This window comes from Lithobates pipiens, unplaced genomic scaffold (assembly GCF_037356315.1).
Source record: "Lithobates pipiens isolate NorthernLeopardFrog02 unplaced genomic scaffold, aLitPip1_a1.2 Scaffold_25, whole genome shotgun sequence".
NCBI classification, from domain to species: domain Eukaryota; kingdom Metazoa; phylum Chordata; class Amphibia; order Anura; family Ranidae; genus Lithobates; species Lithobates pipiens.
In genome coordinates this window covers 128,742,021-128,754,734 of record NW_027507787.1, presented here as the reverse complement: position 1 = coordinate 128,754,734, position 12,714 = coordinate 128,742,021, and the positions used below count along the sequence as shown (strand labels likewise).

Below are 12,714 nucleotides of genomic sequence, written 5' to 3'. Positions count from 1 at the left end.
TCCTACTAACAATGCGTTTTTTTGGAACCCTAAACTGCTGGGGACGCTAGTATAGCTAGTATAGATCTGCCAGCGGTACTGGCACTAACCTAGCGCTGCCTGGGGCGACGCAGACCCTGACCCTAAAACCTAATTGATATCACCCGCCGGGTGATCAGGGGGTTAAACCTTTATTGGGTAATAAATGGTGGGTGCCCTGATGCTTATAAAAAGCAAACTAACCAGAGTCACCCGTAACATTTATACGGTGATCACTGGTTATAGGGTTAACTAGGGGCAATCAGGGGGTTCAAATTTTTATTAGGTAATATATGGGGGTCCCTGGCGCTATATAAAAACCTGATGGGGAACCTAAATAACTAACTGGCTAACCAGCATCACCAGTGACACTTATACTGTGATCGCTGGTGAAAGGGTTAACTAGGGGCAATCAGAGGGTTAAAACCATTATTGGGTAGTATATGGGGGTACCTAGCGCTATAAAAACCTGGCAGTGAACCTAAAAAAATAACTAGCTACCTAGCGACACTAGTGACACTAATGCAGCGATCAGAAAAATGATCGCTTAGTGACACTGGCAAAAGGGGGTGAAAGGGTTAACTAGGGGCAATCAGGGGGTTAAAAACATTATTGGGTAGTATATGGGGGTACCTAGCGCTATAAAAACCTGGCGGTGAACCTAAAAAAATAACTAGCTACCTAGCGACACTAGTGACACTAATGCAGCGATCAGAAAAATGATCGCTTAGTGACACTGGCAAAAGGGGGTGAAAGGGTTAACTAGGGGCAATCAGGGGGTTAAAACCGTTATTGGGTAGTATATGGGGGTACTTAGCGCTATAAAAACCTGGCGGTGAACCTAAAAAAATAACTAGCTACTTAGCGGCACCAGTGACACTAATGCAGCGATCAGAAAAACGATCGCTTAGTGACACTGGCAAAAGGGGGTGAAAGGGTTAACTAGGGGCAATCAGGGGGTTAAAACCATTATTGGGTAGTATATCGGGGTACCTAGCGCTATAAAAACCCGGCGGTGAACTTAAAAAAATAACTAGCTACCTAGTGACACTAATGCAGCGATCAGAAAAATGATCGCTTAGTGACACTGGCAAAAGGGGGTGAAAGGGTTAACTCTAGGGGCAATCAGGGGGTTAAACCTTTATTGGGGGTGGTAGGGGGCTACCCTGGACCTAACACTAACTACCCTGACAGTTTTTACTGTCACAACTGACACTGAATGCAGTGATCAGAAAATAAATGATCACTGCAATCAGTGACACTGTGACTGGGGGGGGGGGGCGAGGGGGGATCGGGGGGGTTTGTGTGCCTGTGTGTGCCTACGCGTTAGTGTAGTGTTGGTGCACACTTACTTTCAGTCTTCTCCTCGTAGTCCAGTCTAAAAGACTGCCCCGAGGAGAATGACATCACTTCCTCCCTGCCTGTGTTTACTATACACAGTGGGAGGAAGCTTCTCATTCGCCAGGAGCGATCGAGAGGGGATGGCCATCCCCTCATCCCGGATCGCTCCTAAAGCGAACCGGACCGCCTCATCCAGCGGGAGGGGGTCTGATCGGACCCCCCACCCTCTGGAAGGCAAGCACGTACATGTACGTGCTTGTGCCTGTACATGCCATTGTGATGACGTACATTGGCATGCGGCGGTCCTTAAGTGGTTAAAACAGCTAATTTGCATGTTTGTTGTCAAAAAGTAAAATTGTGTGTACGGGCCTTAAGAACTAGTTTTGAACAGAAATAATTACTTTCTGTGAATCAATCCACTCATATCAGCCTAGTTGCAGCCAAAAGAAGGGGTGAGGATCATCAGTGCAGAGCAAATTATCTGTGTGGACCTTTTGGCCATTCAAGCAGTTTTACCAACTGGGCATGTGGATGATGTGACTATAATCAGTTTAAGACTGGCCACCAATTTTAATGTCATCAGGGGTATTAAATATGTACAGTATATGGCTATTCATTTTTATGGTGTTTATATGGTAACTGGCACCTGTACAACGTCATTATCAGGAAATGTGCTATTTATTAGGGGAATGTGCTATTTTGGCCACTAATGCAAAATAATGGCAGGTATCAATGAAAGAACACTAATGGAACAGGGAGGTGGTCTCAATCTCAATGGGCAGTGGAAAACTGGAAAGCAGCAATCTCAGGCTGAGGACCTGGTGGACCTAGCAGAAGACTGTAGGCGAGATGCCAGGTATATATGGTATGTATACATTTTTAAATGTGTTTGCATGTATCTCTAATTACAATTCAATTATTTTTTTGGGAATACCAAGTTGAACTCACCACATCACATACTTAATTTATTAGATTTCATATGAAATTATCATATTAAATGAACTGTGTTTCATTATAAACACACCCATGGGCAGAACTAATTCTACTTACTGAGCCTTAACAACACATTAAATAGAAAACTTATGCCACTAGAGTACAAATAGAAAGACGTTAGGATTTTTGTACATGAATCCAAAAAAACTCAGTTTACTGGGTGAATGAAGGACACACAATAGCTTAAAAATTCACTGGGTGAAGCTTATCATGTAAAAAAAAAAAGACATTTACCCTGAAGTTATTTTCTCCTTTGTATTATGTTATTTGTACAGTATATACTAAATATGTAAAGTTTCGGTACAAGCCCTGGGCCTAAATTATAGCAGTATTTTTGGTCATTCCATATAACAAGCAGTATAACAAATCTGTAACTTGTCCTCAATTACATGTATTCCAAATCAATCTAAACCATATTTATATCATACCTTTTTGGGTGATTGGGTGCCTGATCTGTTGGACCTACATGGGGAAATGTCCTGCCATATGTGGGTAAAGTAATAGCTGTAGAACCTGAAACAATAAAATACGACTCTATTAAGAAAAACAAAGTCCACACTACAATTTACATTAGGCCAGCATAAACCATGTATTCAGTGGATAGCCACAGGCTGCATATTTTTGATTAGTTAAACCTACAGACATTTTTGGAATACCATTCATATTGTAACATGCTTGCTTTTCTTTTATATTTTTCACTGTAGTCAAGAGGGGAGGGGTCCAGAAAAGGAATGGTATAGTCATCCTTCATGTATCTGCTAATTATCAGTCTGTATGGGTTTTCTGGACCGCACATGGGAGTTTTCCTAATGACTAGGGATCAGCCGAACACCCCCCGGTTCGGTTCGCACCAGAACTTGCGAACGACCCCCGCGTTCGGTACGAACGTTAGAACCCCATTGAAGTCTATGGGACTCGAACGTTCGAAATGGAAAGTGCTAATTTTAACGGCTAATATGCAAGATAGTGTCCTAAAAAGGGTTTGGGGACCTGCCTCCTGCCTCAGGGGACATGGGTCACTGCAAAAAAAAGTTTTAAAAACTGCCGTTTTGGCGGGAGCACTGATTTTAATGACGATTAAAGTGAAAAAAAAAAGTGAAATATTCCTTTAAATATGGTGCCTGGGGGGTGTCTGTAGTATGCCTGTGAAGTGCCACGTGTTTCCCGTGTTTAGAACAGTCCCTGCACAAAATGACATTAAACGGAAATAACACCATTTAAAACTGCTTGCGGTTTTAATGTTATATCTGGTTCCTGCAATATGGTTGAAAATCATTGAGAAACATGGCATGGGTAGCCCTCCCTGCCCATTACCAGCCTATTTGGGTCTTGTACGCATATTAAGGGGAACCCCGTACCCATATTAAAAAAAGGAAATGCGTGTGGCCCCCAGGCCCTATATACTCAGAACAGCAGTATACAGGCGGTGCAAACAAGACAGGGACTGTGTAGGTTTGTTGTGTTAAGTTGAATCTGTTTGTCATTTTCAACCGGTACATTTTTAAAGTGTAGCTCCAGTCAAAAAAAACGATTTTTAAGCTTTTTGGAAAACATAGGGAAGGGTTATCACCCCTGTATAATTTGTTTTGTCGTCCATCTTTTTTCATCTCACTTGCTGCTGTCTCCTTGCGTTTGCAAGTAGGAGATGTTTGTAAGTTGGATGTTTGAAAGTAGGGGCCTGCCCTATATTATAGCGGTATGTACTGGGTACAGAGCACGCAGATAGCACGCACTATCTCCTAACACTACTGACTGCAAGCTCTATTATTAACCACTTGACCACTGGGCACTTTTTTCACACAAATAGAGCTTTCTTTTGGTGGTATTTAATCACTGCTGGGTTTTTTATTTTTTGTGCTATAAAAGAAAAAAAGACCGAAAATTCTGCGAAAAAATGAATTTTTCTTCGTTTCTGTTATAAAATTTAGCAGATTAGTCATTTTTTCTTCATAAATTTTGGCCAAAATTCATACTACTACATATCTTTGGTAAAAATAAGTACAAATTGGTGGATATTATTTGGTCTTTGTGAAAGTTATAGAGTCCACAAGCTATGGTGCCAATATCTGAAAATTGATCACACCTGAAGTACTGACGGCCTATTTCCTTTTTTTTTTTTTCCACAAAATTGTCATATTATCAGGTTATTTCACACACACAGCATATGCATACCACAAATTACACCCCAAAACACATTCTGCTATTACTCCCGAGTACGGCGATACCACATGTGTGAGACTTTTACACAGCGTGGCCACATACAGAGGCCCAACATGCAGGGAGCGCCATCAGGCGTTCTGGAGCACCCAGGCCAATTCTGACATTTCTCTCCTACATGTAAAAATCATCATTTATTTGCTAGAAAATTACAGAGAACCCCAAAACATTATATATATATTTTTTTTTTTAGCAAAGACCCTGGAGAATACAATGGTGGTCGTTGCAAATTTTTATCTCACACGGTATTTGCACAGCAATTTTTCAAACGTGCTTAAAAAACAAACAAAAAAAACAGTAAAGTTAGCCCAATGTTTGCATAAAGTGAAAGATGAAGTTATGCTGAGTAAATAGATATCAAACATGTCACTCTTCAAAATTGCACATGCCCGTGGAATGGCGCCAAACGTCGCTACTTAAAAAATCCCCATAGGCGACGCTTTAAAAATTTTTTTACTGGTTACATGTTTTGAGTTGCAGAGGAGGTCTAGGACTAGAATTATTGCTCTCGCTCTAACATTCTCGGCGATACCTCACATGTGTGGCACATGCGAGCACATGGGGACATGGGCGCTTTAATTTTTATTTTATTTTTTTATTGTTCATTTTACTTTATTTATTTTATTTTATTTTAGTTTGACATTTTTTTCCCCAAAAATATATTTTTGATCACTTTTATTCCTATTACAAGAAATGTAAACATCCCTTGTAATAGGAATATGGGGTGACAGGTCCTCTTTACAGTGAAATCTGGGGGGTCAATATGACCCCACATCTCACCTCTAGGCTGGGAAGCCTGAAATAAAAAATAAAAAAAAGATTCTGGCTTTGATCGTACTGGCGAGTTGGTAGAAGCACCGGAGGGCGGTGAGGGGTGGGGGGGCGTCTATGGCTGGGTATTTCAGGGTATCACCGAGTATGGCTGGGTATCTCTGAGTATGGCTGGGTATGGCAATTTATGGCAGGGTATTACAGAGTATTGGCGGGGTATTGGCGGGGTACTACAGAGTAATAGCAGGGTACTGCAGAGTATTGGGGGGTACTACAGAGTAATGGCAGGGTACTGCAGAGTATTGGGGGTACTGCAGAGTAATGGCGGGTACTGCAGAGTAATGGCGGGTACTGCAGAGTATTGGGGGGTACTGCAGAGTAATGGGGGTTACTGCAGAGTAATGGGGGTTACTGCAGAGTAATGGGGGGTACTGCAGAGTAATGGCAGGGTACTGCAGAGTAATGGGGGGTACTGCACTGCAGAGTAATGGCAGGGTACTGCAGAGTAATGGCGGGGTACTGCACTGCAGAGTAATGGCGGGGTACTGCAGAGTAATGGCGGGGTACTGCAGAGTAATGGCAGGGTACTGCAGAGTATGCACTGGTATTGCAGAGTATTGGCAGGGAATTGAGGGGTTAAATTCGGTGAGCAGCGATGTGGGCACTGCAGATGCAGCCCACATCGCTGCTGACACCGATCTCTTTCCCCTCCGCTGTACCGATCGGTACAGAGAGGGGAGGGAGGAACCGGCGTCATAACATGACGCCGGTTTGTTTCCAAGTGATCACTCCGTCATTTGACGGAGCAATCACGTGGTAAACGGCCGCTATGAGCGGCCGTTTACCGTGATCCGTGATGCGCCGGGTCCTGTAGACCCGGCGGTCACTGATGCTCTCGAGTGCGCGCACCTCGGGGCACGCGAGAGCAGAATTCTGGGAGGCCGTTAATTAACGGCCTCTCAGAGTTAAACAACCGCCCTGAAGCCGTTAATCGGCAATGGGCAGTTGTTAAGTGGTTAAAGCTAGATCACTAGCTATATAGGTGAGGTAAATATAGTGGTGTATACTGCAGTCAGGGCACAGACAACAACCACTACACAGCAGAAAGATAGGAAATCAGCCAAAAACGATCGGTGTGTACTGTGTTGAAGGTACACAGAACACCCACTGCTTCAGATGCTAAGTAACACACTACACGAGGCCGCCTCAAAGGCGGCCTTATATAGTGTGGGGCGTGCACTACACAGCCTGAGCTATGATTGGCCACAGGCATCCTGCCTGTGGCCAATCATGGCTCTCCTCGCTGCCGGCGCTGCGATTGGCCAAGCATGCGGGGTCACAGTGCATGCTTGGCCAATCATGGGGCAGCAATGCACTGCGCCACCGCAGTGCATTGTGGTCCGCGCGCGCGTCACTCGAATTTTGACGCGAACGGCCCAAACGTTCGGAATTCGCCGAACGGCCGAACAGCCAATGTTCGAGTCGAACGTACGTTCGACTCGAACACGAAGCTCATCCCTACTAATGACAAAGAAATTTTGTTCAATTCCACATCATTTCATCTTAAAAATAGAACTGTAACAGGTAAATGCCCCACTATTTTTTGCTCTGTTTTGCTGTCGATTTGTTGTGATGAAAAAAACATAGGGGGATCCGTGAAAAGTTTTTTCCACCAGTACATATCATATGTTTTTACATGGGCAATCTGTGGCGAAATTGGGGCAACAGTGGATCTGTTTGTGTGTGTTGACTCACTGCAGTGTCTTAACATGTTCTGCCACCAGTTGCATGCATGGAATCCTCTGGGCCATATTTTTTTACTTTTTTTTCGCTGGGAGGAATAAATAAAGGAACAGATCAAATAGTTTTTACATTGTTGGGCGCTGGACAGCTGACTATGCATGCTCAGGGCTTGAGCAGAAGAGGTATAGTGGACATCACGTCTATGCAGGGTTCTAAAGGCAACCCAGATTGATCTCAGGCATGTCAGGCCTTTTAAAGAGACCATGGGGTTTATTTACTAAAGGCAAATCCACTGTGCACTATAAGTGCACTTGCAAGTGCATTCGCTGTAGATCTGAGGGAAAGATCTCAAATGAGGCTTCTATCATCCGATCATATGCAAGCAAAAAAGCTGTTCTTGTAGGGCACAGTGGATTTGCCTTTACTAAATAAACCCCAGTGCCTTCAGTACAAGCCCCTGCTGGGAATACCCCAATTGACTGTTGCCATGTATGTGTTGTTGGGACAACGTTACACATGGGGACATCGCTACCCTTTCCTGAATCAAGAATACTGGCTTTTCGTATCAACACATAACCCAACCAGGGGCAGGGACCAAATAATTCAAACTACTTTACCATACTCTTGGTGGTAAATTTTTCCATTTCTTCTGTGTTTACAAAAAGTTAGGAACAAAGGAATTACTTAATGAATTTAGCACATACTTGGCTACAACATCAAATATACACAGTACAAAAGAGTATCAATGTATCCTTCAAATAAGTACCCTTTTTAATGGTGAAAGCATTCTGCTTGCTCTACTAGCAGCAGCCTGGCATAGGTTACTAGTTCTAAGTCTGTGTTCCACTAGGACCTCCAAATCTTTTTCCATCACAAATTTTCTCAGAGTGACCCCCCCAAATGAGGACCTTGCCTGCAAATTCTTAGCAGTCAAATGCTTAACGTTGTATCTTTCAACACTGAACCTTAACTGCCAAGTCTCAGTCCATCCTCGTATTGTATCCAGATCTAGCAGCCAATTTTTTCTAGTTGCGGCTTCTACCATCTGACCCATAAAATTATCCTGTAGTTCAAGAACTTGAAAACTAAAGTCAACATCTGGATTCCTGATATTCCCCATAATAATACCAACATTAACCTGTTTCCTAGCTAATGCTGTCTGCAAAAGGACATTTCTCTCCTCCAAATAATTAGTAATTGTAACACTCATATGATGTGGTAGCCATAAAGACTCACGTATTGCTGATATCCTCTCTTAGGCCTCATGCACACAGGACGTTAGAACAAATGAGCTGCAAAGCCACTACCCACACTAGGAAAAAACAGGCTGTAAAAAAGGCCTTTAGTAGCTTTTTTTGCATTTGGCGTTAATGCACGTTTAGCCACGTTAGCTTTTAGCGGCATTCAAAATCAATGGTTCCCTATGAGAGCCTCATGATGATCCGACTTGCTGTGCAGCTTATGCGCTGAGGATCTTGAAGGGGAACCCTCGCCAAAATGGAAAAAAAACTGGCATAGGGCTCCCCCCAGAATCCACACCAGACCCTTATCCGAGGATGCAGCCCAGTAAGCCATAAGGGGGGGGGGGGCAGGCAAGCAAGCGGCCCCTCCCCTCCTGGACTACATGGGGGGGGTGGGTGCTTTGGGGCAGGGGGAAAAGGGAACAATATTTTGTCACCTCTGGGTTCACAGCTGTTGGCTGGTGAAGAAGATGATTAAGCACAATCTATGTTTGATCAGCTTCTGCGGTGTCCATAGGTAACACTGGGGGTCTAATAGGACCTGTTATTTCTACTAGGCTATTACATAGGGGACATAGGAGGCTATTAGCTCCCTATGTGATAGCAATAAAGTATATAAAAAAAAAGTTAAACATTTTTAACTTTAATGTGCTCAACTGTCATCCAACTTAAAAAGAATTGCAGCTTCCAGCATTTTATTCTACAGGGTCTCTGCTTTCAGCAAATATATCAATTTTGGGGACGGTCAACAAATCTTTAGGCCTAAAATATGCATTTTAACATGTGTAAAAAAATGACTTTGGTAGAAAAATGGTTAATCTATAGTGATTTACTAAAGATATTTTAGGATACTACTTTTTTCATTTTTCTTAGATGTACAGTATGTGTGCATGTGATATGTTCATAAATTTGTATTGAAGTATGAAAACCTTGCGTTGCTTATAAATGTGCAGTATACAGTATGTACTGTAAACAGTAGCTGCTTGTTAGGCATAGCACACTGTGCTTCCTGATTAATATTAAAGCATTGATTGTGCTTTACTACCCAGACCAAGTCTATGAGCTTGCTCAAATCATGATACACTCATTGGCTTATTCTGTTTTTGAATATTGATTTTGAAGATGTTGAATCTACAAATCGTAACAGAAAATATTTTCTTGTTCAAATATTTTATTGAACAGAACATATTTTCATTAAAAAAGTTCCCACAACAAGTAAATAAAAATGTGAAAGCCACATCAAAGTTATTTTCAAGTAAACTCTACAATCATGGGCATACACTGTACACACTTTCCTTTTCAATGCATTTTTGTTATGTAAAAAAAATGCTAGCCGAGACTATAACAAGAAAATCTCATTTTTGATCAAGCCTCAAGTAATGACATTTTTTATAATAATTTGATTTAATGAGAAAACATCTAGATTCTTAATTTTTACAAAGTGCTGACTGGCTTTTTTTAAGACAGAATAGATTGGATGTCTTGCTGAAATCTGTTAGCCCTTGTTAGCCCTTGTACACATGGTTGGAGATTCCGACAACCAAATCCGTCGGAGTAATAATTCATAATTAATTCCGGAAGAGGTCCGGAAGTGATGTTGCATACACACGGTCGGACTAAGTTGTCGGAAAATCCGATTGTACATAACGTGATGACGTTATTTCGTTACGACGGGACTACGTTCAGGCTAGTAGCCAATAGCTTTGGTCTAGGAATTTGATCTGAGCATGTGTGGCACTTTGTCTGTCGGAGTAGGCTACACATGACCGGAGTATGTCCGATCGGAGCATTTTGTCGGAAAATGTCACCGGCAAGTTGGAAAAGTTGGTCTGTCGGATATTCTGACGGAAACAGTCTGATGGAGACCACACACAGTCGCAATATCCGACCAAACGGTCCGATAGGACACACTCTGTCGGAATCTCTGACCATGTGTAGAAGGGCTTACATGTTCAGAGTCAGGGCCAATCAGATTTTAGTAAAACCCTCTGTTTCTTAAACCAATTAAATATACAATACTAAAACTGAAAAGCCAAAAAAATAAAATTACAAAACAAATAAAAATCTGAAAAGCCAAGGTTTTTTGCAATGGTTTGAACTGGAAACTGAATGAATCCCTTTCTGTAAATATACCTTATTCTCAGTCACTATGAAATAAAAGTCATGTACATTCTTTATTAACACTTGCCGACTGACTCCTGTACATATAAGTCGTCAGTTTAAAGATGGATATCTTGGTAACGGCACACAACCGAGGTATCCATCTTTTGAGCCAGCGGTCCTGTTTACGATAATGGTGATCTCTGCGGTAGATTCGCCATGAGATCACCATTATCAGCGGCGGGAGAAAGGCCACCCCCCCTCCCGCCACTCTCCTGCCGCTTACCGGAGCCATCGGCAGTTCCGGAGGCGATCAGGACCTGTTCGTGGCTGGGTATGGAGACGAGTGAGGCGAAGATGGCCACCACCCGTCTCCATACCATAGCAGGGCGGAAGCGACGTCATAACGTCACTTCTGCCCATACGTCTTAAACAAGTTTTTTTTTTTTACTGCATTTAAGTCCAAATATGAGATCTGAGGACTTTCTGACCACAGATCTCATATTTAAGAGGACCTGTCATGCTTTTTTCTATTACAAAGGATGTTTATATTCCTTGTAATAGGAATAAAAGTGACCCAATTAAAAAAATAAAAAATAAAACGTGAAAAAATAAAATAAAATCAAGTAATATAACTAAGAAAAAAAAATTTTTTTAAAGCGCCCCGTCCCAACGAGCTTGCGCGCAGAAGTAAATGCAAACATGAGTAGCGCCAACATATGAAAACAGTCGTGAAACCACAAATGTGAGGTATCGCCGCAATCATTAGCCCTTGTACACACAGTCGGATATTCCGATGGACAACGTCCGATAGGACCGTGTTGTCGGATAATCCAACAGTGTGTGGCTCCATCGGACTGTTTCCGTCGGAATATCCGACAGACCAAGTTTTCCAGCTGGGCTATAAAATTTTCTGACAACATGATCCGATCGGACTTTGTCCGGTTGTGTGTAGAGAATTCCGATCAGACAAAGTGCCACGCATGCTCAGATCAAATTCCTAGACCATAGCTATTGGCTACTAGCCTGAATGTAGTCCCATCATAACGAAATTACGTCATCACGTTCTGAACGATTGGATTTTCCGACAACTTTGTCCAACCGTGTGTATGCAACAGTTTCGGACAAAATCCAACGGATTTGGTTGTCAGAATGTCCGACCATGTGTACAAGGGCTTAGAGCGAGAGCAATAATTCTAGCCCTAGATCTCCTCTGTAACTCAAAACATGCAACCTGTAGAATTTTTAAAACGTTACTTATGGAGATTTTTAAGGGTAAAAGTTTTACGCCATTTCACGAGTGGGCGCAATTTTGAAGCGTGACATGTTGGGTATCAATTTACTTGGCGTAACATTATCTTTCACAATATAAAAAAATTGGGCTTTACTGTTATCTTAGTTTTTTTATTCAAAAAGACCGCTGCGCAAATACAGTGTGACAAAAAGTATTGCAATGACCGCTATTTTATTCTCTAGGGTGTTAGAAACGAAATGTATAATGTTTGGCGGTTCTAAGAAATTTTCTAGCAAAAAAAATTGTTTTTAACTTGTAAACACAGTCTGGAAAAAAGGCCTGGTCTTCAAGTGGTTCATTTGCTCAGTATCTAACCAGTTATAGATAATAGACATGTGCAGAGTAAAATATTTCGTTTCGGAATTTCGTTTTCGTCCGAAAACTTAATTTATTTAGTTACTCCCGAAATTCGTTTTTATTTATTTCGTTTTTCGTTCAAAAATTGCATTCGTCCGAAAATCCACATGAATTACGGTCGAATCTGTCTTGGAAGGCTTATGGTGTCTGTCGAATGTATAAAGAAGATTCGACGGAGCTAACTATATAGCATACTTTAGAACCCTATTAAAGTCTATGGGACTCCAACGTTCAAAATCTAAAGTGCTAATTTTAAAGGCTAATTTGCAAGTTACTGTCCTAAAAAGTGTTTGGGGACCCGGGTCCTGCCCCAGGGGACATGTATCAATGCAAAAAAAAGTTTTAAAAACGGCCGTTTTTTCGGGAGCAGTGATTTTAATAATGATTAAAGTGAAACAATAAAAGTGTAATATTCCTTTAAATTTCATAGGGGGGGGGTTGTCTATAGTATGCCTGTGAAGGGGCGCATGTTTCCCGTGCTTAGAATTGTCCCTGCACAAAGTGTCATTTATGCAGGAAAAAAAGTCCTTTAAAATCACTCGCAGCTATTATGAATTGTCGGCTCCGTAATACAGAGAACACTCATTGAAAGTCATTGATAAAAAAATAAATAAATACATTTAAAAAAAAGCGTGGGGG

General features: G+C 41.9%; 1 protein-coding gene across 3 annotated transcripts in view; it reads right to left on the bottom strand.

Annotated features, from left to right (window-relative positions):
• Positions 1-12,714, bottom strand: part of LOC143930508 (sperm flagellar protein 1-like) — a 170,697-nt gene that overhangs the window by 114,591 nt on the left and 43,392 nt on the right. For all 3 annotated transcript variants that reach the window (XR_013262786.1, XM_077454863.1, XM_077454864.1), the window contains exon 5: positions 2,781-2,865. Coding sequence is in view for 2 of the 3 variants with exons in the window: in XM_077454863.1 (XP_077310989.1) it covers positions 2,781-2,865 (85 nt within the window). In the remaining variant the exon portion in view is untranslated. The remainder of the gene's footprint in view (positions 1-2,780; positions 2,866-12,714) is intronic.